The sequence below is a fragment of the Ambystoma mexicanum genome, chromosome 12 (assembly GCF_040938575.1).
Source record: "Ambystoma mexicanum isolate Mex_15411 chromosome 12, UKY_AmexF1_1, whole genome shotgun sequence".
Taxonomy (NCBI): Eukaryota; Metazoa; Chordata; class Amphibia; order Caudata; family Ambystomatidae; genus Ambystoma; species Ambystoma mexicanum.
In genome coordinates this window covers 15,790,735-15,818,001 of record NC_090936.1, presented here as the reverse complement: position 1 = coordinate 15,818,001, position 27,267 = coordinate 15,790,735, and the positions used below count along the sequence as shown (strand labels likewise).

The following is a 27,267-nucleotide window of genomic DNA, read 5'->3' as shown; positions in this document are numbered from 1 at the left end:
AGAAAAAGGATCATTGGATTTATCCAAAACCTGTGAAAAACTTAATATGAAGGGGTGGGAGGAAGGGTGGGGGCATAGAGGTGTTTACATGGGAAAGCAAGGCGCTAGGTAACAGCACTTTACTGTGTCCCCAAAGATGTAGCCCGGAGAATAGCGCCCCGAGCAACATTAACACATAGAACGCAGGCAATCAAATATGACAGATAGCCCACGGGGCGTGGCTGGGCAACGCTCCTAGAAACCCCCAGCTCCCGGGGCGGCGCTTTCCCTCTGTGCGTTTCTGGACTCAATAAACAGGGAACCCACACATCACGGAAGGAGATGTGCCATTTTTTTCTGTTTGATTATTTATTTGCTGTTATAAATATGAATTTATGTTTAGGCAATTAAAAAAAAAGATGCACTTGGAGGAATACAGAAACCAACGTATTATGACAAAATCAGACATAAAAAGAATAAAATAATAAACACTTCGCTAATGAATATTTTTAAGAAAAAAATTGAGAAAACTGTAGCCAGCAAAAAAACGTACAAATGCAATGTTTGTAGTTTAGCCTATGGCATAGAAAGAACACATTTTGTAGGACTCGTGTCAACACAGTTTATCACCAGAGATAGCTCTGGCTGCCCCGTGCTTTGAACAGTTCTCCACTAGGCTCTATTAATAGGTAGTGATATATAACCGGTCAGATAGTACAACGAGCTAAGCGCTCGCCCCTGATATCTGTGTGCAGCCTAAGGCAGATTCGAATCCCGGCAGGATCAACTCAGGCTTTCACCCTTCCGAGGACGATAAAATGAGTACCACTCTGTGGGATAAAAATGTCTTCTGTTATTTCAGTGCTCTGAGAGCCATGGGTGTGTAGCGCTATATAAGAAATACATTATAATTATCTAACGGGTGGAAGCCATTTTGTGATGTCTACTTTCATTGAGTAAGTAAGAAGTCCATGATCTGTTTACTCGGTCACTAGGCAACACATCATTTGTATTGGTATTTGTATATTATTATGTGACAACAGGAGGATGGGCAGACAGCCAGAAGAATGAAGATGCTGGATTTACAAACACTTCCCACAATGCAATGTTTAGGAATCATTTTTGCAAAGGTTCACACCTGTTTTTGAACAGTGTTCAGTGTTTGCTGCAGGTCCTGGGATTCTCCTGTTCAGCCTCGGGCTTGCATAGGACACCAGGCCTGCATATGTAGAGAGCCAGTGCAACCTGCTCACACACTATGACTGTGTAAGGTCATCGCTCCCTCCAAGGAAAAACAGCGCTTCAGAGCACTGTACGGCTTCAGGGAGCTTCTGCACCAGCGAGTCTCACCTGCACAGGGTTTGGTTCAGGTCCAGAGTGCCGCATTCTCTCAGGACACTTCAATGTTAGAGACATGCCAAGGCTCACACACCTTAGGGGCCCCCCAGGCTTTGCAAATGCTCCGCTCCCGACTGTCTCTCCCCTCGCTGCACCCCACTGCTTCTTCTGGATCCCCTCCTCCTTTCATCCAATGGGAAGAGACACTTTCATCAACCAGACTTACTTCGTCAACTTATACTCTCACCAAAACAGATATATACGCAAGTGTGTGTGTGTGGAGTGGGGTCCAGGTATGCAGTGGGGGAGAGAGGTAGTGTTGCTGGCCACCCATTAAAAGAAGAAAAAAACATGACCAAGAGGACCATGTATTTCTTTTTTTTTTAAAAACATCTCTTTATTGAGTTTACAACAGTCATAACTTTATAGATCACAGAGGCGAGCCCCCAGGTTCGCTGATGGTCTAAGATCAGTGACAGAGCTAAAAGCGCAGTGTGCGCACAGAGCAGAATCCATTTGGAAAACGCAATGATCACAGAGCCCCCAGATTTGCGGGCTCGGTGATCATTGCCTTTCCCAAATGAATTCTGGTATGTGTAGTTTTGGGGATGTCAAAATATATTTTGGCGCCAACAGTACATGCTATGCTCAGAAAGATGGCTTTAAAAGTACACGAACCATGGTGAGGTACGCACACACATACCTAAATCCTAATATGTGCTTACCTTACTATGGCATGTGTACTTTTTAAGCCATGAAAGAAATTGCACCATTCTTAAACTATTATTTCCAACATTTCCTTTCATCAGAGTTGAACTGCCAGCTCCACCCCCTCTGAACTCTGCCTTCTCTGAACTCCGCCCCCTCGTTCCAAATCCACCCCCCCCTCTCTAAACTCCGGCCAAACCCTGGCCCTTGTGTGATCCCCCTTCACAGTTTTTCCATTTCCACCACTGGCTTCAGCTAACCCAAGAGACACTGGTGATGTAAAGCCCGGCAGCCATTTTGGCTTTCAAGGAAGATGGCTTGTGCTGGTTGGCCCTAGTATCGATCTCAGCAGCTTATCAAAGTATTCCAGATCCATGGCCTCCACAGCTCCATGGGTGGGAAACAACCTGTAAAACTATTGAAGGCGATGCTGGTCCCGCCTTGCCAGTAGGTGATTTACTGTGCTAGATAGATAGATAGATAGATAGATAGATAGATAGATAGATAGATAGATAGATAGATAAATAGATAGCTGGATAGATAGAGGGATAGATAGATGGATGGATAGATAGATGGATAGATAGAGGGCTAGATAGATGGATAGAGGGATAGATAGAGGGATAGATAGAGGGATAGATAGATAGATAGATAGATAGATAGATAGATAGATAGATAGATAGATAGATAGATAGAGGGCTAGATAGAGGGATAGAGGGATAGATAGAGGGATAGATAGATAGATAGATAGATAGATAGATAGATAGATAGATAGATAGATAGATAGATAGATAGATAGATAGATAGATAGATAGAGACAATGCATATCTGGGTGCCAGAAATATGGTGCACACTTTCATAGGATCAGACTGGCCCCCCTTCTGCATTTGAGTCCAGTATGTGAATATTCGGCCTGTACGCTGCTTCCTCTAGTAGCACAATGAGTGAAGCGCTCTGCTGGTGGCTTCCTCCATCCACTAGGTTACATGAGTTTGGGCTGATAGCCAATTTTGATTCTTGATAGTCAGTCACTGTCATGTAACTGGGATTTATACCGGTTGCCGCTACCATCTAGTTGGCCTCCAGGAGCTCAGGCCAATCTGTAAGAAAGAGTACATGACTGTGAGTGAGCGGGCTCCAGCTTCATACACCATTCATAACTAGTGTACAGGCCTGTGTACATGGGCCACAGTGCAGATTTTCATTACCACAGTAGTGCCAGGGTATATCCTAAGCCTTCAGCTCTCTCTAGTGGTGGCAACCGGTGAAGCTATGTTCATTGGACAACTACCTATCCAAAGCCTACAGCTGCCTCTTGCGGTGAAACAGGAGAAGCTATGCAAATTCACATTCTTTCTATATGGCCTAAGGCAGCAGCTCCCTCTAGCGGTTACAACAGGTGAAACAATGCAAATTGGACCACTTTATTTCCAAAGGCAACCGCTCCCTTTAGCGGAGCATTCTGTGTGTTCAGGCAGCCTCTACTGCGCATGACGGCATCGGGCAAACATACATCTGGCCTTTCATTATATAGGATATAGAAGAGAAATGGACAGCACTAATGGGCATTCCAATGTCATAGTGTGGCTGGCAGATCGAGGGTTGATTTTGAGAACCAAATCTGTCTTTCAGTTTACGAGGTATGATAGATTAAGGTTGAAATAACTATATTATAATTCATTTTTTTCTTCCATGTATTCCTTCACATTTTATAGCAGTTGTTTTTTCATTTATACAGTTTTGCTTCATAAAATTTGTCTTCTCTATCCCCCTTCTCTCTCATGTTTTCTGTTTTTTTTGCTATGTGCACAACACACGTCAGCATTTTCTTCCTCATTTTGTCCCCATTGTAACGGATTAACGACACGACACACTCCAGACCAGGACTCTTTCCACTGGCAAGGGATGCAGCGCACAATAAAAATGCTTCAAACTTAATTGATTTCAGATTCTGCTTTGAGAAGGCACCCCACCTGTCTCACACCCCCCTTAACAAACACCCTGTGTTGCAATGGACCATGAACCAGGCCGGTGTGTAATAATGAAATATGTATTCATTTTTAAAATTCAATTGCAAAATCAAACAAATCAAAATTCGGGAAGCAATCACCACCGTGGTGATAATGTAAAGCAAAATGCTATCATACAATTAATTTACTTTCTGACATCAGATACATCAACGCAAATATAAATGGAAGCAAGATCACTTTTTGTCACACTCACAGATAGCACTTATGCTATGCACTCCCCCTGCAGCACTTCCCGAAACCCTTGCTGACTAAGTTCTATGTGAATGGAAGGGAGTAGCAAGCAGTCAGAAATAAGAGGGAAACATTGTTTTTTAAATTCAAATTATTAGCCCCCAAAATGACAAATGAAAACCTTGAAAAAGGAGCAAAATGGCACACTCGCAGTTCGCTAGATACTTAGAGGTCAGTTTACATTTACAGTATAAGAGATAGGACAGGAATTTGTGTGGCTGTACTAAAAAGGCAAGGAAGCTTACAAGCTACAGGGCAGAAGCGAAAGCAACATGTGCATCAGTGAGAAAATCAACTTTGGCATTTAAAACAATGCAGCAAAAATCACACGTTTACAGAATTGCAATTTCTTATTTTACGTGAGTTTTAAACAAGCAAACAGCTATGAAAATAGGCTAACAGTCCAAATCGGAATATGGTTCTTATAATGGGGAACAACAGCACCTTGCAGATAGGATACTGAAGGGAAAGGATGACTCTTTATGGGGTGGCAGTATGGGTTTCTCTATAGGAAATGTAAATCAGATTTCTTTTAAGGAAAACAATTACACGGGCAAAATCAGTTTTGATAGTACAATGACAGGTTTTACTGAGACTATAATTTAGCAGCTAGATTATTAAAGAAAGACACTGCACGCAAGGGCGTTAATTTGCAATTTTAACCAGCTTGCGCCGCATACCTCCTTATAGGGGAATTAATAAATGTATCTCAAAAATGTTACTAAGGAGTTACACAGAAAACTGAAATGATTTGAAAAGGATAACGCAAACTCAGATTCTTCTAAGGACAGGACAAACAGAGGATGCTGACAATGTGCAAAGTTAGTAGGGTTCTTATGGGATTTTTATAGGATTGGGACAGAATGCAAGGTAACAGAGCGGTGTATGAAGCTTTTCTGTTACTGGGGAGGGTGATACTTACAAAATGTACTTGAGTTGGGTAGTTTGGACAGCTAACTGGGTCTCTGGACAGCGGGACAAGGATCTGGTCACTTGGGCAGCGGCTAGGCTCTCCTTTATGGGAACAGCTGGGCAGCAGGGGTCTGGTCACGTAGGGCAGCGGGATGCATCAGCTGGGCAAAGGGTCTAGTTGCTGGATTCTCCCCAAGGGATCAGCAGCCTTTCCTCATTTCCCCCTAAATGTTTTATCCTGGGGGTTCTATGGTTGGTCATTCTGACTTAGTCTCCCGGGGTGGTAGGGTCGGCTCTGTACATTTTTACTTTTTATTGATAAATTCTACTTTCTTATACTCTTTACACTTTTAAACTCTTTTGTAAAGGTTTTCTTTGTATAAACCATAAACAAATTAAAAAATAAAATAAAAAAAATAAATTAAAAAATAAAATCTCCCTGAATTGTGGAGATGGAACTGGTTCTGGATAGGTGGTTATGGATAGCGGGTTCTGGCTAGGTGGTTCTGCCAAGATCTGGGTCAGCTACTTCTGGACCTGGTTCTGGAGTCTTGGAATCTTGCAGGGGGAATTTTGAATGTTGATTCCCTATGCCTCCCTGCCTACTCCTTATGTAGGCAGAATGACATCAGAGAATGTTACCATGTGGGTGGAAGTAATCTGGACATACCTCTTGAGTAGGATAGGCCAGGCTATTAATGTCGCCACCTCCCTCCAGCTGATCGGATTTAAGGAAGTGACTTCCCCTGAGGTGCATGCATTTTATGACTCCCTTTATCCCATAAGTTTAATTTTTCACAAAAGGAGGTATGGCAAACAACTTTATATTTACAATAGTCACCATTATACAAATCATATCCCATATTTCACAAGCAATATGCCTGTTCCAACCCCAATTCTGTGCGATGCTGCTTCACCATTGGGCACCATTTCGATGTTTTTAGTAGAAATAAAACACCCACAATTCTACAAATGGTTCCATACATGCATACTATCATTTGCCATATTTTCCTCAAGTTTCATGTCTGCACCAATTATGACTCACACCGAAACACCATTTTTCTGTCATTCCAGTTCACCATGGGCTGCAAAGATGCACCTAGTCTCATTCTGTGTGTCTAAAAATCCCATAAAAACTGTCACAATATCACATTACTGCTTGTTCAGGGTATTGAAAGAAATGTCTTAAAGTAAAAAGGTATCTAAAGTCTATGGACGGCATTTGTCACAGTATGGGCGGTCCTTCAAATCTCCACAGCCAACCTGCCCCCTCTATGTAAGTAAGTCTGAACAACAGGGTTTCCATGGCGCCCCTTGATCCTAGGCAGTTGAATCTGAGGAGGGTGTGGGGGGTCAAAGGAAATTGCACCTCTTTGTGACAGTGCTAGTTCCCCTTAGGTCCATTGTCCCTTGATGTAGAAATGCCAACCATTCTGACGAGGCCACAAATGTCCACACTTTGGCCCTTTCATATTTTTGGAGGGGATTCCTTTCCTGTGGGGGCTGGTACCTTTGAAGTGCCTGCCCAGGCCAAACTGGTTCTGCTGTTTTCAAATGTCTTTTTTTTATTTTTTTATCTCTCTTTCTTTCACAGAAACCAAGTCTTTTGGGGAATAAGTATAATATAAATTTCAACCAAGCCCCATCTGCACACATGTACTATTCTTTCTGTGCGAGTAATTGCATTCTTTCACATTTAGTTTTCAAAGTGTCATTTCCCTGCTTTGCAAATGCAGGTTTACATGGTTTCTTTTTTTATCTCCTGTTCATTTCACAAAATGCGGTTTCTGTGGCATTAATTTACTGAAAAGATTTTACAGATCACGTCAATTTCTGAGCACAGAAAGATGTTTGCACATAGTTTTCTTGATAACTGACACACGGCAAGGGAAAGCATCGTTTCTTTGAAGTTCCTTGCGTGTGTTAGATTGTTGCAAAAGTAAATCTGAGCCATGCGGATTTGATCAAGATTCTCTGCTCTTCACTGACTTTCTTTGATGAAAACAATGCCGTTCTACAGGGCTTGTCTTATCAAATGGCGTTCAAATGCAATGTACAGGGACTGAGTTGAATAGAACAAATTGTGTGCTGTTTACAACGAAAAGAGACACCTGTGTGATGACATCCGGAATGCAGGTTATTTTCTTGTGCAGCCTTGAGTTTTGCAATGACAGAAGATAAAGGCAGAATGGCCCTGCATTCAAGTTATTTTCTCCGGATTCACGTGGAGAACAACAAAATGCAGACATTCTTGGGGTGGCTGTGTTCAACTCTTGCCCCATATGTGCTCAGAAGACACAGCACAGCCCTTTTTTGATAACTGCTGAAATGCAGTTTTGTGATGCAGGAGATTTCTGTTGGGGCTGGCAACTGTACCCTACACCATGTTGTCTCTCGTCCTCTAAAATGATCTCCTGTTTAATTGTTTTTATCTCCTCCCTTTTCCATATCGCCTTTTCTTTGCCGCTCCGCCATGTCCTCACTTTTCCCTTGCTCTATCCCCCCTCACACACACTTGCCTTACAGTCTTTCTTCACCAAGGGGACAGGTGCTGTCAGCAGGCCCTGTGCCGTCATGCACCGCAAAGTCACAAATGCATCCAGTTATCATAGTTGGCTTGTGTTGCCATTTCACTACTGTAGAGTGGTGACTCCACACCTGGAATGAACAAAGAAAATCATGTTTCAAATAGATTGAGCAGTTTTCTTGTTATTATAATCAGACTACTTTGCAGTTTTACACAGTTTTATATATGGTGATATATCATTCCTATACTATGTGGCAGACTACTTTTTTAATTATAATTTGAAAGAAGCTTTATATTTATTTAATTAGAATTGTAAAAAGAAAATTATTTTAGCGAGAGCAGGGTAGGGATGTGGATAAAGCAACATTTCCAGTAAGAACCTTTCTTTGCTTTACAGGTTTCTTGGCCTGCGTCGAAAGACAGAGTGGAATTGTGCAAACTAGCTGGGAAAGACGTCCATGTAAGTACACGTGGCGCATTTTACACACATGCATCGTCTATGGTCAATAAGTCGATGGTACTCGCAATGGGCCTGATTCGCACAGGGGTTTTATATGGGATGTGCCCGTTGGAAAACGCTTTGCGAAACAAGCCCAACCTTCTTTTTATGTTTGTCTTAAAATATATTGTAAAGACTATACAGGAGATCGTGAGCCCCAGGGCTAGACAAGCAGAACTTAATGACTCTTATCTGAACATCTGAAATTCGTGCTTTCCACGCTCCAAGACATCCCAGAATCCATCTGCACACATGTCAACAGATTCCTTGCCTTGTCTGATTTCAGCGAGCATTGCAAGATGTCATTCAGTGACCGAGTCAAGGATGTTTATCTCCCAAGTGCTCGTGTGTCAAGCACAGTTCTGAAAGCCAACACATACATCTGTTTCAAAGATCACATTTTGTGATGTGCTATGATTAATGCACTTTTAAAAACATGTATACCAGGTGACAACAAATGAACAAGTTGAAAACATATGTTGGCCTTGTGTTGCTTACAAGTTTAAAGCACAATTTCAGCATATGAACTAAATGATATGATAGGTTTTTTATAATGCACTTGAGGTTTCTAAGCGCAGACGAGGGGATCGAACCTGTGTTACTTTGTGTCGTCTTGTTTCCATGGTGAGCACGTTGCCCCTGAGCTATCATCCCGAGATAAAGAAATGCAATATTGATGAGTGAACCATTCTAAAGCACATTATTAAACAATATTTCATATGTTTTTACATTACAAATTCTATATTATGTTTGTTGGGTATTTAAGAGACAAACTTTTGACATGTTCTCATCCTCTTGGAAGTTAAGGTTGGTACCCAGTGCAAATGTTTCTGCAAAAGTTGCGGTAATGCAGAGAGTAAGTGACCACAATGACGTCAGTAGAAATAGAATGTTGCCTGAGAAAATATCTCCAAACTAAATTTTGGGAAACCCCCGCCATGCAGCACTAACTGACTATGACGGAGTTGGAGTTCGACAAATCAATGAGCCCATTCCTGTACCACGTAAGGTGTCTTTGTTGGCTGTGAGGAGCAATCGTGTTCTGAAGTCGCGGTTGCTCTGGTGGCACTTTTGATGGCAGAATTCATATGATTGGTTATCTATAGCGCGCTTAATACCAGAGGATTGTAAGTCCGGACCCGGGAATCGAACCTGTGCTGCTCTGTGTCGTCTTGCTTCCAAGGCAAGCGCATAGCCCCTGAGCTATCCTCCCGAGACATTATTGTGGCAATATTTTCAGCAGACACATTCCTGATGGTGGCATTTTCTCATTGAGCCCGAGGGACCTGCAATAGATCGTAGAGTTGCTGTTGTCGTTTGGGGGTCGGGGAGCGTAATACAGGGGGCTGTTTTTGTGTGCTTGTGCGTGCAGACTGGAAATACTCAAGGGGGTTTTGGAGGCACATAGTTAGGTGAACCCTGAATTGGACATACCCTTGGTTGGGTATGTTTAGTGTCAAGCTGTTCTTTTATTGAATTCAGGAAAGAGCTTTGAAAAAAGGACAGTGCTGAACAAGGCTGCCTTATAATGTTGCAGGTTGAAGAATAATTGAGCAGTGTTGAGGGGCCCCTAACGTCCTAGGTAAGCCCAGAAAGAGCAGAATTAATCCAAACCAGGCTCAATGACGGAGAAGACAACGTGGATGGCAAAACCCAACTTTAATCACATCGAAAACAAAGTCGAACAGGAAGCATTGAAATCTTGTCACCTTTTAAACCACCAATTGCATAAGCACAGTAAACTTGTCATCAATGACATCACAACAACATCTCAGTGCACAAACCAATGGGGAACAGGGATAGATTAGTGGGTTAGACTAATTTTAGATTTTATACAGGTTAAACATTTTCATTTGGTTACGCATATCTGATGGAGCCACCTGGAACCACCCCTGTATTCACAACAAGGGGTTGGTTGGCATACTACTTGATGGGTGGCATATCTCTAAGGATTTTGATAGGTTGGCACTTTGCTTACAAACCTTGGCCACTTGGCAGGTTGTCAGGATATGGGCCAGAGATAGAGTAGGGGGAGAGAGGGCAAAGACAAATTCTTACTCAAATTAAAAGTGACCATCCCTCATTCCCAGGCCATGATCCTGGGCAATACCTTTATACTTGGCCTTTACGGCGTCTCGTGTCTATGTGTACATTTAGGGAATATGGCAAGTGTCCTATCTCTGTTTGCTTCCAATGAATGGTCAGTGTTTTCCAATTATAGGTCACTTGCGACGGGACCACGTTTGGAATAGATTTAACTTCGATTTATTGAGATTTCAGCTAATATTAATGAGAGTACTGTGTTCTCTATTACCACTGAGGACAGTGTTGAGTTACTCTTCATGAAGTATTTTGGCTTACTGTTTTGTTGCACCTGGCTAACAAAGACTGGTTGTGCTCTTATAAAATGTTAATTAATCTCAGAGTACACGGATTGTTTCTTGGGAATGCTATCTCGGGCCTTCGTTCAGCCATACTGATCCTCCCTAATTTCACTCACTCCTTTACACTGGTTTCAAGCACTGTGTGAGCTCTGCACAGATTAGTATTTCTGTGGATTCAGCCTTTTGAGGTTTTCCGAGGCTTTGAGGCCTGTGCTCATTTAGGGACGTGCTATGGCTTCCATTTTAAAGAAGATGTCTGCTTTACTGGACCTTTTGTTTCTACATTAGTGAGCTATATTTGCGTGCCGTTGATGTTGCATTCACTTTATACATTGGTCATGTTGGTGTTCTTTATGTCTGTGGATGTTATGTTAATTTGCTTAATGTCCACATGGATATATTACCTATTCTTCATGTTCTTCATGTGGAATGCATATTTGTTTTGTGTCTAGTGCATGCTTTTCTTCTGTTACAACATTAGTCTGAATGCTTTTGCCATCTTCAGCTCACATCGTTTCCAAACAAGGCTTTACCTGTGGGGGATAAGGGTGGAACAGCTGTGTCAGTGAGTCGCATCTCTCACCTTTGCCGTATTGATGCAGAGGTGGGGCAGAATGTGACGAATCAACCTCCCGGGCACTAGTGGTCCAGGGATGAACATCAGGTTCTAAACCATCAATCTGACAGGAGGGTACTTGAAAAAGTAATTAATTGCAATAGTTCAAGGATACTTGGGTCCACACAAAAGGAAGCAATGGGTCGTAAAATGTCACTAGACGCCTTCAGAGAAGGGCCAGGGGGACAGAACCACACAATACCTTGTAGAAGTTCTTGATGCTCGACAGGGTCGAGTCGGTTTCAACGTGCTTTGCAGCTCCTGCAACAGAGTTCAAGATGGGAGACAGCTGCTGGTATCAGGTGTCAGGCAGTTCGGCGACCGAGGCTGGATGGACAGCTGCAGACTAGCCTACATGGTGGCTCAGGGTCAGCAATTGTTATCTCAGTGCTGGTTGGTGCTTGATGCTTGTCGATGCACTCCTCCTAGCTTCTTCAATGGGCTTGTGTCATCCTTTAAGGTGGATGGCCCAAAGCTGAGGAGAGTGTTGCAGCCACCGGCCTTCTCCTTGGTTTGGTTCAGAGACTCTCTGGCATTTCCCACCTAGGAATCTTGCTGCAGGGCCTAACAGGGTACCCTGTGTGCAGGCTGAGTACCGGTGCTGGAGCTGCTAGAGGGTCCTCTGGATTCAGTATCTCCCTCTGTTCCCTGGGAGATGTTAAGGGAGGGATCTTGCTTCCCTCTTCGAAAGCCTGGCCTTCATTCACTGGTGGAAGTTGTAAGGCAGACTATACCTTCAGGCAGGATCCAAATCAGTTCTTCTTGTTACTCCTTGCGAAGTCTTCAGATGATGTCCCAGAGGAGGGGCTCAACCCTCTTTTAAATCCAAATGGGCCCCGGTGTCTAGTGTAGGCTATGCCTACCTTAAATAACCAATTTTGGGTCCTCACCAGCAATCTCTTGTAAGCGTGAGGTCATAATCAGAGTGCTTTGCAACAGGAAATATTAAGGGGTGAAAACATGTACTACTAAGTACCACCCATCTTCCTGCCTGCTGTGGATCAAAGTTTCTCTTTGGTTAATTGAGCTCTCTGTAATTCCTGATTAAAGTGGCAGGTCTCCCTTGAAGCTGCAGCCAGACCAAACCTTTGGTTGCCGCCAAGCCACATACTGTCTGTATCATTGCATGAGGGTACAGAAAGGAGGGATATAACATACAAGACATTATATTCCAGAGAGAGGGTCACCAAGGAGTATCTGCAGTTCGTTCATTAAATATTGTATCTATAGTATACCAGCAAGTACAATTGGAGTGGAAAGGAGAGGGTGTGGGCTGGGGAAGGGAGGGATATGGGAGAGGGGCTTCAATTTAAGGGAGAGGTGGTGCCTGCAGCGAGCAAGACATGCACACAGGAATGAACGATCTAGCACAGAAATTGACATAACTGCCCCGCTGAGAGTGTCCATGACCCGAAACTGAAAATTAAAAAGCAAAAGAGGTAGTCTGTAGACATTACTGACCTGGCTGCAGCAATATAGGTAACCTTATTGCAAAATCTGGTATGCCAATACTAATACCGCTTCAGCTGAGAAACGAAGATCGGAGAACAAAAGACTGGTTGCATTTCTATTGTTCTTGACCTATCCATTTTTAGTCAGGTGGTGCACCAGCGTTCCCTAAGGCCAGGTGGGCTTAGGAAGGGCAAGTGAGCTGCTGCTCTCTGTCCTCCTTTTCCTTCCTCTTGTAACCCTGTTGATTTCATGATCTAAAACCAAAGAACTGTAGAATCACCGTCCTCTCTGAATGACTGCTTGCACGTTTTTATTAAACATAATTGAAATTTAGAGGATGCCTGCCCAATTCTAGTGTGATGATACTTTGGAGCCGGGGAAGAACCCTATTAGCTCAAACACGACCCTCTGAGTGTCTTCTGCACATGTCTTAGACCATCTTTGAGGCTGGCATTGCGGGGATGGATTTGATGGTTTCCAGTGGTGCACAGCAGGTAGAGAGAAGGCACAGATGCATAAGGTAGCACAAGGGGGCGAGGGACCGAAAGGCTGATTATAGCTGATTAGCACAGAGGACCAGGGGGAGGTGTTGAGAAATGGAGGCAGACAGTCTGCAAGCCTTGTGTGGGTTTAGGAGAAGTTACGCGTGGATAGCCATCCTCGAAGGAGTCGGTGTTTGGCGGTAGCCAAAGAGGACGGAGAAGGCAACGTGAATGTTCTCCTCCAGACGGTGGACTGGAGACTGTAACAACACAAGATGCAAGTGAGTGAGTGAGATGCAAGACAGAGTCCGGTTATATTTCTGATCACACTAGATTCAAACCAAATCTGAAGTGGCGGCAAATTCAGACGCATTTCCAGTCGTAAAATAAAGTATAAATACAATGGACTTTGGATTCAAATGTTCACTTCTCCAGACTTCAGATGCTCAAAGTTTACTTGGACATTGAGGATAAATGCACTTATTGAGGTCCTGCGCCAAAACAGTCTTTCACTCATAAATGCTGTTTGTACTTTTTTTGTGGTGTACTACTTCTTCAGTTTGCCTGTTGGTTGTTAAGAGTGTTCATCATTTTTTGTTTTTTTTTAAACACACTTTTTTCCAAATGCTGCATGAAACGACCATAAGAGGTACACATTGTAGCAGACCTCTGTATACGCAGTATACCTATATATTTCGGCTGAAATGTTGAATACACGACATCTAACCATTGGTGTAACAGAACGACTGTAAACTGGGGAGCCTAACCCCACAATATTTAACATTCATTTACAAGCATTTCTTGGCATGTCTGCTCCAAGCCTGTCCTTGTTGCAATGCAGTCACAATAACATCCCTCAGGATGAGGTTAGTCTTGCCGCGCCAGCATCCGGACCACCGCGCACTCGCACTCGCCCACAGTGCAGTTGGCCAGGCATGCCCTGGGTTGCACATTTTTCACATATGAAAAACACTTGACTTGCCAAACGGTATAACTGTGCAGCCAGAGTAAGCATGGCAGCAAACAGATACAAAACATGTGTCATGGATCATGGACCATGCTATACATGCACTTGCTGCAAGTCAGCATGCACCTACTCAGCAAGCAATTCTGGGTATAATTAAGTACCTCTCACCTTTTTAACTGCACACATACTTCTAAGTGTTTCCAAAACTGTTGTTGCAATTACAACAGAAAACCATGATTTTTGTGTTATTCCCCTACAGTTGGTATTTAAGAAAAGTAACCCAGTAGGAACAATGGTTAATATGTTTTATTTTTTGTATTTTTTTTTATATATCTAAATTAGTGTTTTTAGTCCGTTTATATGTTTTGTCATGTCAGCCATTTAAATTTGTGAATTGAGTTATAATCAACATATTTTATACAAATAAAGTATTTTATTTTTATTTCCAAACGTCTGCAACCTTCGCCTCTGCAGATGTTTTGGACTACAAATCTTATGCCTTCTCACCATTGGCTATGTTGGCGGTGGCTGATGGGAGTTGTAGTCTAAAACATCTGGGGAGCCAACATTTGCAGAAGACAAATGCTCCATTGGTGTGCTCTAATACAAATTTTAAAGGTTGAGGTACACAAACGTGTGAAAAAAAATCTGCTATTAAGTTCTAAAAATGAACACATGATAGTTCAAATATGAAATAATTGATTTTAAAATCTTTATTTAGTTTGTTGCTGTCTGACAACTCACTTCATAAGTAAGAAATTGAATATTTGAATGTGTGTTGATCCTTTCTCACTCTTTACAATAGACAGAGTGCGGCAATTTCATCAAAGTTCTGCAGCACTACAACAAGACCCACGCCTTCGCTTGCGGCACTGGGGCCTTCCACCCCCTCTGTGGTTACGTCGAACTAGGAACAGAATCCGAGGTACTCTCCACCGCGTTCCTCATGCATGCCTAGCGTGGAAAGACAGGGGTCCTACAATAAGTCTGCCTTTTCTTTGCATAAACAGACGAATAGCTCTGTACTTTTAATAGGCATGTACATTCTAGTGTTCACACATCTGATGTGTATCAGAGTATCCCTTTCGTATCCTTTGGCCGACTCAGAGTTCATATAAAAAGACCCTGGAGTCATATTTTCCAAAGATTCATGATGTGATGAATATATTTGAGTCCAGATGTTCTGACTTCCCCAGGTTTGTTTCCTCTTCGCTTTTCCTGCCCTTTCATCTTGTTTGGGTGGTTATCACTGTGGTACGCTCCACCTTCCAGGAAGGATGGACGGACCGTGTCCGCCCTACCCGCTATGCCAAGAAACACCACATACAGTTGTTCAAGGTTATCATAGACGCGGTGTGGAACTCGCCGTGGGACTATATAATGTGTATCGTTAATACCCCCCACCCCTCTTTGTCCAAAATACACATTAGACGGATACCGCTGTTAAACCCTTATTGTATTTGGAAGGAAAAGCTACAATTAATTGGTCTTTGCACTGGGATAGTTTCTGAATAAATATATTCCCTTTGTAATATATGTCAGATTGCAGAGGGGGCAGCTGACTTCTACTAGTCAAGGCGCTACTTACATCATAAATTGGCTTCATGGTCTCTTTTAGTTTGGATCTTCACGAGCTTAGAGGCGTTGTGCGCCCGCGGTCAATTGCATGTCGTTGATCACGTGATAGGGAAGTTGGCGTTGACAGCCTCAGCAGCCATCTTTCATTTTCAACAAAATGCTGCACCACATTCTAACAAATGCCCATTTATTCGCAGGAAAGCGCTTTCCGGCTAGACACGAGCAGCCTGGAGTCTGGCAGGCTGAAATGCCCCTTTGATCCGCAACCACCCTTTGCTTCCATAATGACAGGTAAGAGCTGACTTATGCTGCAAAACTTCATTTTTGGTGCGCATTTAAATATTTCTTCTGAACACTACAATGTCCTCTGTGACATTGACTACACAGATGTACACATTTGTAACAAAGATATCATGCAGCCTGAGATTAATGTAAGCTAGGCCAATAATTCTCAATAACCAATTTAATCAATATTGTGCCCTGCATCCAGACGTTTTCTCTTGGTACCATGTATAAGGAGTGTTGTGTCGGGCTAAACTGTGTTTCTACGCCTGGGTGTCCCAAACATAGAATCCCATACTCTGCTATATATTGCTTTACATGTATGCGCCCAACACCAAACATGTGACACTGCCCTATTGCGTTATGCAGCTGCGCGTCCCAGACACCACCTTGGTGCGCTGCATGATATAGTGCTTTACATCTAGGGCTCCCACTGGCTGTGCCGAGAAATGTCAAAGACAAAGCCCACCACACTGTAAACTAGGTTCCGCATCCAGGTGTTCGCTGGGCCAAAGTGTACTGCACTCGGAGTACTCTTTCCCAGCCTTTGATGCACCTGGAGGAAGTTCTATCTATCACTCTACCCTTTTTTACTGCATTCTACTCTTTCCTGGTCCATGATGCCCCTGGACTGAGGCGTATATCACTATATATCCTCTTTGCTTCTGCTTTCTCTCTCCCTCTCCCCTGCTAAATTCTCGACTGAATCTGCAACTGGGCCACTCTCACCGACCTCGGTCCTGGGCACAGCCACTCTATTCTTGCACTGCCTCCCTGGCAACCCTTGCACTGAGGGACTGTCTCTGTATCCCTACAGCCCCCCCTTTCCCAGCACTTGTCTGCACTTACCTTGCACTTGCCACCAGCTGGCCCTATTTATTTATTATTTTATTTCTATTCTACTTATTTGTACTGCACCCCCCCCCTCCCCCTTGCACTTTTTCCCTTCCCCCTACCCCTGCACTTGCGCGGTCTGAATGACACCTGGCCTAGTAGGATCGTTGTCTGTCTTCCCCTTGTTCCCCCCTCCCTGCCATGTCGCGCCTTGAAACACTTGTGTATAGGCGCGTTACAAATGCCATATCATATTCCCTTTTGTACTGCATTCTACCCTTTCCTGGTCCTTGATGCCCCTGGAGTGAGACGTATCACTATACCCTCTTTTACTGCATTTTACCCTTTCCTGATCCATGATGCCCCTGGACTGAGGCGTATCACTATACCCTTTTTAACTGCATTCTACCCTTTCCTGGTCCATGATGCCCCTGGACTGAGGCGTATCACTATACCCTTTTTTTCTGCGTTCTACCCTTTCCTGGTCCATGATGCCCCTGGACTGAGGCGTATCACTATACCCTTTTTTTCTGCGTTCTACCCTTTCCTGGTCCATGATGCTCCTGGAGTGTGCCGTATCACTATAACCTTTTTTTCTGCATTCTACCCTTTCCTGTTCCAGGATGCCCCTGGACTGAGGCGTATCACTATACCCTTTTTTCTGCATTCTACCCTTTCCTGGTCCATGATGCCCCTGGACTGAGACGTATCACTATACCCTTTTTTGTGCTTTCTACCCTTTCCTGGTCCATGATGCCCCGGGAGTGAGGAATATCACTATACCCTTTCTTCTGCATTCTACCCTTTCCTGGTCCTTGATGCCCCGGGAGTGAGGAATATCACTATACCCTTTTTTCTGCATTCTACCCTTTCCTAGTCCATGATGCTCCTGGAGTGAGGAATATCACTATACCCTTTCTTCTGCATTCTACTCTTTACTGGTCCATGATCCACCTGGACTGAGGCATATCACTATACCCTTTTTTCTGCATTCTACCCTTTCCTGGTCCATGATTCCCCTGGAGTGTGGCGTATCACTATACCCTTTTTTGTGCTTTCTACCCCTTCCTGGTCCATGATGCTCCTGGAGTGAGGCGTATCACTATACCCTTTCTTCTACATTCAACACTTTACTGCTCCTTGATGCTCCTGGAGTGAGGGGGTATCACTGTACCCTTTTTACTGCATTCTTCTCTCTCTTGGTCCTTCAAGCTCCTAGAGTGAGGCATATCACTATACCCTTTGTGACGAATCCCAAGGAATTGTCACTGTTTTAGATGGGAAACCCACCCCCATGAGGCCAGGGTGGTGAGGCCGTTACCTGACAGCCCCCGTGGGGGTGATGCTAAGCGGGAGGATCTCATGGGGAGGATGGATCTCATTGAGGACAGTGGCAACAGAGGGAGATCACAGTATCCCTTTAACCCTCACACCTTTACTCAAACCACTTCTCTGTACCCTTCAACCAGTACCAAAATTACTGTTGTCATGCTGCTCCAGTAAAATCCACTGGAGAAAAGGATGCTCAGCTAGCAACTGATGGCAGTACTGTGCTGAGGAAGAGGACGCGAGCAATAAGGATTACTCGCAAGAACAATGGAATACGTTCTAGTCCTTATCTTAATGTAATTGTCTGCCTGTCATTAAAAGTTCCAGCAGGAAGGAAAGGATTGTGTCTTGGATCCCATTGATTATTGACCGAGAACTTTGCAGCATGGAGAAAGAATCCGACGTAGCACAGAGGAGAGTCAGACCCGTGGGAGACACACAACACAAGGTGCGAAGCAGGGAGGATGAGACGTACCTGCTGTTTACTGGGGCTGCCCTGGAGACACTGACGGAGAGGCAACTTGCTGCAATGGCACGTGAAAGACTGCAGAGCTGGAGAAGTCATCCCGACTCCTGGTAAACCCGTGAACAACTGGAGTGATGAGGCCAAGGCCCAACAGTCGGAAGGTTGGGGAGACCCAGAGGACACAGGCAACGCAACCTGAGGGAAGAAAGGAATGCTTACTGGGGCAAAAGACCCAAGAAGAGAGGGCCTAATACCTGGTGCAGACAACCAAACGCCACACATGGGGAGAGTACAAACTTTGTGAATGTGAAGAACATTCATAGGCCTTGGCAGGAGAGTGAACCAGGACCATGTTGTGAAGACAGAGTGAGGAGAGATACCATTGTAATCCATCAAGGGGGTCTCCGACCCGTGGACAAAAGGCAATTCCCAATTTATCACAAGGGGGAGCACGATCCCTAGAAAAACCAGTGACAAATACCAACCCTGGCAGGGGAGTAAACCAGGGCTGTGGAACAGAGAGAGATTGGAGTAAAGAAACATTGAAAGTGATAATTTGATGGAAATTGAATGTTATCATAAATATTGTTACCATAAGTGCTTACAAACACCAATGTGGTTGTCATGAAACATGACTGTAATACATTTTGTGTGCTTAATTAATATTTCTCTAATGTGAAACATGCACCATACGGCTCACTATTAATCATGTGCACAGTACACCGGGCTCATCACATGGGACTGGCCCACACTGTTTGAACACGCACTATCCAGGTGATTCCCCTCTTTGTAATATTTTAATGTAGATTGATTAGCCTTGAAGAGGACCCAAGAGGGTCGAAACATGTCGGCTATACAAATAAATATAGGTTGCACAAACTCAACTATTAATCTTTTCATTATTATTGTAGAGATCACACTCTCTGACTATCCACAACGCCCAGCACATGTGCTAAAGGTTTCGCACCCAAAAACAGACAAAAACCTAACGAGGGACTGCAGGGCACCGTCCCAAGCAAACCCTGTCACACGCAGCAGTACAATCCCATGATCACCGGGTCAAGCACAGTGTCCCGCCTTTTCTAGTGCCCCCACTTACCCCAGATTGGGGAGGTTTTCCCTAAACAGCACTCCAGAAGGATACAAACTGTCTTTGGGACAGTGGCACCCATTATTTTGAAATATTTCTGATGTACTATTTTTCAATTCTATAGTAGCAAAGGTCCAAAAGCTGTGGCATGAGAGGGGCTGAGATGGCTATTTGCGCGCACGTCAACTCTGCGCCACTGTCCATAGAAGCATTGCGTGCATGCGCTCCAGCTGTGGGACATTAATCATAATGCTGCACCTGAAATTAGCTCGCAGGGGGTTGATGGGGAATTCCTCTAAGACAAACACATTCTACTCTGGGGGAAACACTGCGAAACGCGACACCTAGTGGCCGGCATCTCACGAGGACACCATTAATCAAACACTTTTTGATGGATGGTTAGATATCTTCATCCATCCAATGTTCACAAGGTACTGATAGAATATTTTTGCATTGAATTCTAATATTTCAATTTGTGAAAATGTTTCCATTAAAAATATATAAACTGCTGACAACACAGAGGCTTATAACATTTAGTGTAGATGTAACAATTCAGAGCTTGCGTAACATAATATCAAACCTTTAATAAGGCAACACATATGCGAGTAAGAGGATAGTGTTCGGCACATGCAAATACCATAAGCCTACAATTTCTGAAATTCTTGTTCTAGAAGGTTGCCTCAGAACTGATCGCTGGAATGCCGCGCAGTGTAATAGCTGACGGCGACGACGAGTGCTGAGTGCTGAGTGCTTCCTGTCAACGCAGGTTCCCCAAAGCAGGGATTATGGGTCAGTTGAATATCTGTCAAGCGAGTAAGCAATCCTTTATCATAGCGGCAAGTGCTTGCGTGAATCGTAGCATTGTTTCTGTGGACAAAGGCCGCTATTTTAGAATAAGCCGTATCACCAAATATCGTGTTGCTGGCAAATCAGGAATATTTTCTAGACTAAGTGACCGATTCATGGAATAGTTGCCCGGTTCAAAGTGAATTTGCACTGCCGACACAGACCCTGATTCATGGAACCGTGCAAAGTGTATTTCTGCCGGGTAAAGTCCGGGCAGAGTCATTTCTACAGTACAAAATGACTTTGCCATCAAGAAACACACTTTACACAGTTCCATGAATCAGGGTTTGTGTCGGCAGTGCAAAGTCACTTTGAACCGGGCAAATATTCCTTGAATCGGGCCCTATGTATCCAAACTGCATTTGGACAGTTGTCTGCTATAGTTAAACAGCCTTAGTTAACATTTCCCATGACCTGACCTCGTCAACAACTGGTTACGAGTACCAGTCGCCGTCATTGTACTGGAAAGGCACTCTAATCCGCCACCGATTCTGTCACCTCGGTGGATATCTATGTACATCATTTCTAGTGGAAATGGCGCGGCAGCTTTCAATAAATAATACACCCCCCCCCCGCCCCCAATTCAACTAGGAAAGCATTGAAGACCCTCCGGCTGAGTTTGAGACTAGAGAACACGTGTATGTTGTTCAACACAATTCTAACATTGGTTGTCTTCATCTTTCAGGATATCCGATTTCAAAACTTAATGAATGTGGAGATTTTAACTGGTCCAAACGTGGCCTTGATCGGTTCATGGCCTACAGTCTGTAGACTGGTGGAACACCAAAGCAATGCATTGGTTTGCTAAGAAATATAATCGTATTATTTATGAATTCCAAAGGCACAGGCTTAATAGCTGTATGATTAAAAGCTTCACATTAACATCTGGTTTGGGTCTATTTGACCTAAAATATTGGACCTAATCACATTTGATCCAATGTATTTGACCTTATTTTGGTCCAAAATGCGGGGGGAGATCCCTGCAAACCCCCCACACTTCCCCTTAACCTAAACTATACCCTTATCGACCCCATATATATATATAGTGAAATTCGACCGAAAAAAAAGTAAACAAAATTCGATCAAATGTTTTAGGTCAAATGTTTTAGGTCCATTATGCTAATACATAACATATAGACAACGTGGCAACTGAAGAGACATTAGCTCATACTTAATTATTTATGTATGTGTGTCCGTGGGAAGACGGGAGCAGAACTATTATCACTATTATCACATTCTGTGTTCTTGTCTAGTGCTTCATGGCAGATTCCTTGGGCCTCTAAGAGCAGTGGTAGCAGATGAGATTAGCCAAAGTAATAGCACACAGAATGTATTGGCCTCAGAATAATGAACTGCTGAGTTGGCTCCACCCCAGGATCCAAACTTGCAAAATGTGGGCTGACCCCATGTCTGAGGCGAGCGCTTAGCCCGTGAGCTATCTGCCCTGACATCACACGCTGCAATAGCATACCTTGTAAATCTCATTGAGGCTGGCATGGAAGAGCACAGGAATGACATGCTAAAGCAGGCATGTGCTTGTGGAATGCATTCTGTAACTGAGTTATGACATCTGGATGTTCTGTGTTACTTTTGCATTTGCAGATGGGTATCTGTTCGCAGGGACGGCTTCAGATTTTCTTGGCAAAGACGCGGCATTCACACGTTCCATTGGACCGCCACGCGATCATCATTACATACGAACTGACATTTCTGAACACTATTGGCTTAATGGTAGGAGACTAAACATGTAATGACTTGTCTCATTTACTTTAATTGACTGAATGAATGTATGTCCTGTTCTGTGCAGCTGTTGTTGTTTATCAGGTCTGGGGCACTTGGCACATTTTTGGGCCAATATGGAGTGTTTTGGCGGTAAGAAGAAAGTGGTTATACAGTGCATAAGAAGTACTTTCTATCAAAAACAAATATTTTAAAATATTGGGTTTAGTACGAGTGTTCCTGTTGCCTAATTTGAAAAACTACAGCTGACTCGATACTGAAAATGAAACTGTGCCTGGATTGTATTACATATTTGCTTTCTCTCTTTTATCAATTGTTCTAGTTAGTGTGCTCTTAACCTAAAGAGGGTCTGGCGCATAATGCTGGCCTGCACCCTTAGTTTTTATTGCTGTATGTTGCATTCTGGGATCAGCAACCTACGGCTCTCCAGACGCTTTGGACTACAACTCCCATGAATCCCTGACCATTAGTCCCAAACATCTGGCGAGCCAAAGTGTGACATTAGGTTCAGAATTCATATGCTTGTAGATTATTAGAATAACATTCGAAAACATGACACTGGATGATTTTTTAAGAAAACATGTAACTATGTCTAGTAATACTGCAACGCAGGCGCTAAAGAGCCAAGGCGTGCTGTAGCTTAAGCAATGTGGCGGCATGTGAGATTATACCAATGTCCGAGGCAAGCTCCACTGAACACACATTGTATTTAAATCAGTGTATCTCAGAATGCATTAAATGGGGCCCACGAGCACCATTGGGCTATATCAGCTGTTAATGGGCCAGAAGCCAGTACACATCCTGACCAAAAGAAGTGCACATATGTGGCTTTCGGTCATTAACATTCCAATATAGCCTGCAAAGGTTGCTACACACAGGAAAGTGGGCCTTGGTGCTAATACTGGCCAAAAATAAAAGTTGAACATGCCCTGAAGGCATTGGGTTTCGAACACTGACACCACCATGGACCAGGAGAAAGATCAGGGTAAAATGGCCGCCATGGACCAGGAGAGTCAGGAGCTCCTTCTGAAGAGATAGTCCCCTTTCTTTGTCCACAAGAGGAGGGAGGCATTGAAGCAGCAGGTCTGAGGGGAGGACTGGCAGGGATGAGGAAGGATGCTGGCAGGTAGGAGAGGGGAGGTTAGTGAGTGTACTTACTGGGGGAACAGGAGGTGTCTCAAAATACAGCAAAGTCTCACAATGGGGGACTGTACTGCCTGTACACACCCACATTCTAAGGCATCAGATCGGCTGCAGTGCGCCTCTCAGAGGCTGTTTAGCCCACTGCAGCCTGTTTCCATAGATTTAGACCTCAGAGTATCAGGTCAGTGCACATCTAATGAAAAGTCTTCGCTGCATTTGTTTGAACTACACTAACTTCCCAGGTCAGTTGGATAGTTCAGGGGCAAAACACTTGCCTTGTCAGACAACAAAATCCATTAGACTCAACCGCTACTTTCAAGCCCAGTTATCCGCTGATATCAGCGCAGGCCATTAACAAAAGAGCTATTTACTGAGGTGAAGATTACAATTGTCCCTCCCTCCCTTGGGTTATCTCGGACCAAAAGTAAATTCTGACAGAAGATGGGCTCCAACCAGAGGCACGGCGGGTGGGGGGGCGGGGGGGCATGGGTGGCTGCCCCCTTTGGTTCCATCCTGGTGCCCAGTGCACCCCCCAGCCTCCCGCTGGTGCCCTATCTCCCCCGCCCCCCTGCACCAAATTCTGCCTCTGCCACTGCTTCCAACCATACATTTCAGAATCTGTAAAAAAATGCAAAAATCCAGCATCTAATTCACATTAACTTGCAGTAAAACGGAGAAACCAGGCTTCTCAATGCGTGACTTTGAAAGTTACAGACGCATTTCTGTGCCTGCCCCATGCACACCCGAGTCCAGCATGTTGCGGGCTGCACCCGCTGTGTAATGGAAGGAATGTAAAGTGCATGGACGTACATCCAGAACATTCCTCAGAGTCCGTGCACGAGAATGTTGCACCTGACCACAAAGAGTAAACGCACAAACATGCACGTGTTCATGTTAGAATGGAGTCCATGGCGGGAAACTGGGGACATTGGCCTCATTCCGAGCATGCCGCTATCCTGGCGGTAGAGCTGCCAAGATACCGGCATTTGGTACTTACCTTTCTTTACCAGCACTCGGTCCGGTGGCATTGCAGCCGGATTACGAGTGCTGGCGGTGCGCTGTGGACTCCATGAGGGGAATTTCCGTCATTACCTCCACCGTTGTCGGTAGTGAGGGATTTTTTGGCAGGTATGGCGCCTGGCTTGCCTGCAGCATTTAGCTGGAGGCAAGCCAGGTGCCCCACTGGCAAACCCATAGTCGTGCGGTCTGGTAAAGTCCCGGTATCCACGGATACCAGCATTTTGTGATCTGATCGCCAGACTCGGAAGGAGGCTCACAGTTTCAAGAAAAAAAAAAGGCGGTGCTGAGCTAAATTGTCTCTGGCTCACAAAAACCACCACCGACAATCCAAGATATAAATACATGAAATTATTTTTTTTTAAAAGAATTTTAAAAAATACAGAGACTGGAGAGTCAATAGATAAAAAGCAATTTGCAAGGTTAACAACTCAACTTGTGTGCTTTGCTTTTGGAAGGCTGGTAGCAAGTCTGCGCTATGGAGCAGCTTTCCAACACCTCTGCTGAGCTGCTATGACTTGCTTGCCTTCTATTGGCGTCTCTGACATCTTGTCTCGTTAAAATAGCACAACACCGGTCCACCGCTTATGTGGCAGGTGTCTGCCTGGGGTGTTTCTGAACTTTCGAGCCATTAGACAGCTTTTCTCACGAGTGGAATGGTGTCTCGTATTTTCCACTGTTTAGTCCAAGTGGGTAATCGCACAGTCCATTTCTCTTCGTCTCCCCGTCTCCCCAAACATCTGCTCTTCGACTTAACATATCGCATACGTTTTAGCACTTTTTCAAGCACTTCAAAAAGAAAAAAAGAAAACTTTGAATACAACTCAAGCAACAACAAAAATATTTCACACTCAAAATTCGAAAAGCCACTGGAGGTGGGTGAGCTAGGTGGGCTTTGTCCAAGTCTCTGGCTTGAGTTCCACTCTGAGGTTGTATCCATTGCGGGTGAAACCTAAGCAGAGCCCGCCTTCTTGCCTCTCTGCAAGTGTGCAGTCTATCGCCTCTCACAGCTCTTCATTAGTTTGGGCGAATCGAACAGCACCAACAACAGAGGTGGGCTTTGAGTGTCTGGCCTCACGTGGTGTTGGCAGTTGAACACACTGAGCCATTGTGAGGAGGGAGTGAGTCCTCCCAAGATGGCTTGTGTGCACTGACGGTGCTCCCCTGTGTTTGTCCCACACCTGCCATCTGATGCCAAGGCCGGCGAGACAATATCACAGAGGACTGGGGTATAACAGTAATATTCCTACATGCACACCTTTAGTGATGAGAGTGACAGCTGGATTAGTAGAGCACACAAACACCATTGCTGGCCTTTTGTGGGACTATTATAGGAGCAAGAGCAGGCAATGCTGAAAGGAGACATCCAATAAGGTTGCATGGAATCAGCAAGCATCCGCATATGGACAAATGGAAGACTGCTGCACCCCCGCCCCCCCACCCCCTTTCACCAGCAACAACAAAGGCAGTAACTCTGCAAGCTCTCCCTCACTGTTCTGCCTTGGAGACTTAAGGTCTGGGCCTGAAAACATCTGGAGTAGGTGAGAAGGGGGTGCAGAGGGGGGCTCGCGCCTTGAAACACTTGTGCATAGGCGCGTTATAAATGCCATATCATATCAATAGATCTTTCAGCTCAGGTGTGGGGCGGTCATTGGATCATGATGTCTAAAGGTCTTGCTGCAATGTCCTCCCTTTTGAATATCATGAATATTTCAAATAAGACTCGTAGACCTGGTTACCCCCAGATACAGACGGCCATAATTAGTTTATTGTGTGGGTAATGTAAAGGCATACTCTACCAGTCAGAACATCTGCTTATCTCCCTTACCACCAATAAGTAAGTAGAACCCTCTTGCCGCTATGTCGGTGTGGAGCGTAGAGCCCCCATAGTTACCTTCATTTGCAATGATAATAGATAAGTCTATGTTGGCAAATACTGTATTAAACTGCTATGTTTTAGGTACTGCGTAAGTTGGAATGGTTACTAGGCATGCGAGTAGTTTCAACATAGGTCTGGCAGGGGTGCTAGAAGACCGGGCGCCCTGTCTAACGTGTGACCCTTACCTCTCTGCCCTATCTTATTATTACAGACGCATCCTTCTCTGTAACACCTAAGAAGTAACACCTTGTAGTCAAAAATATTTGCAAAACACTTCTTCTGCCAGAACATGTGTTATGATATAGCACGCAGTAAAGGAAAAGGCAAAACTATGTGATACATGCCATTTCCCCCATGTAGACAGAGTACATATTCATGACCTGAAAAATACATTGCCACTCCATAATTCTTTGTATTTCTTTTTGTAGCAGCCAAATTTGTAGGAGCTTATGCTATCCCCGACACTTACAACACTGATGACGACAAGATCTATTTCTTTTTCCGCGAAGCATCGAAGGAGGGAATTACTTCCAATAAAGCTATATTTTCCCGCGTAGGAAGGGTGTGTAAGGTAAGCACATATTATGTCAGCATTATATTGCTAGTGAGAACACTGTGACGTTTGCTTCTTGCCATCTGAAACAGTCTCTTCTGTGTCTTTGAATGATTGTTGCCTGATTGTGTGACGTTTCTAAAAAAAAAGTCTGGAATAATAGTTTCTTTTTCGATTGTTTTTCCTGTTTAGAAGTTGCTTTGTAGCTGTTTACCACTTGTGATGGTGTACAAGAACTCTGGTGGTACACATTTGCAATTCTATAGTACAACTCCAAGAACTGTCATTACAAAGCTTTACTAAAGCACAGCACCAGCATAATGATATGATATGATAGGTTATTTATAAAGCGCTTAATACCCAGAGGTTTCTAAGCACGGACCCAGGG

General features: G+C 44.1%; 1 protein-coding gene across 2 annotated transcripts in view; it reads left to right on the top strand.

Annotated features, from left to right (window-relative positions):
- Positions 1 to 27,267, top strand: part of SEMA3D (semaphorin 3D) — a 378,418-nt gene that overhangs the window by 242,295 nt on the left and 108,856 nt on the right. For both annotated transcript variants that reach the window (XM_069627821.1, XM_069627822.1), the window contains exons 4-8: positions 8,120 to 8,182; positions 14,928 to 15,047; positions 15,898 to 15,991; positions 22,150 to 22,278; positions 26,755 to 26,897. In XM_069627821.1, the coding sequence (XP_069483922.1) occupies positions 8,120 to 8,182; positions 14,928 to 15,047; positions 15,898 to 15,991; positions 22,150 to 22,278; positions 26,755 to 26,897 (549 nt within the window). The remainder of the gene's footprint in view (positions 1 to 8,119; positions 8,183 to 14,927; positions 15,048 to 15,897; positions 15,992 to 22,149; positions 22,279 to 26,754; positions 26,898 to 27,267) is intronic.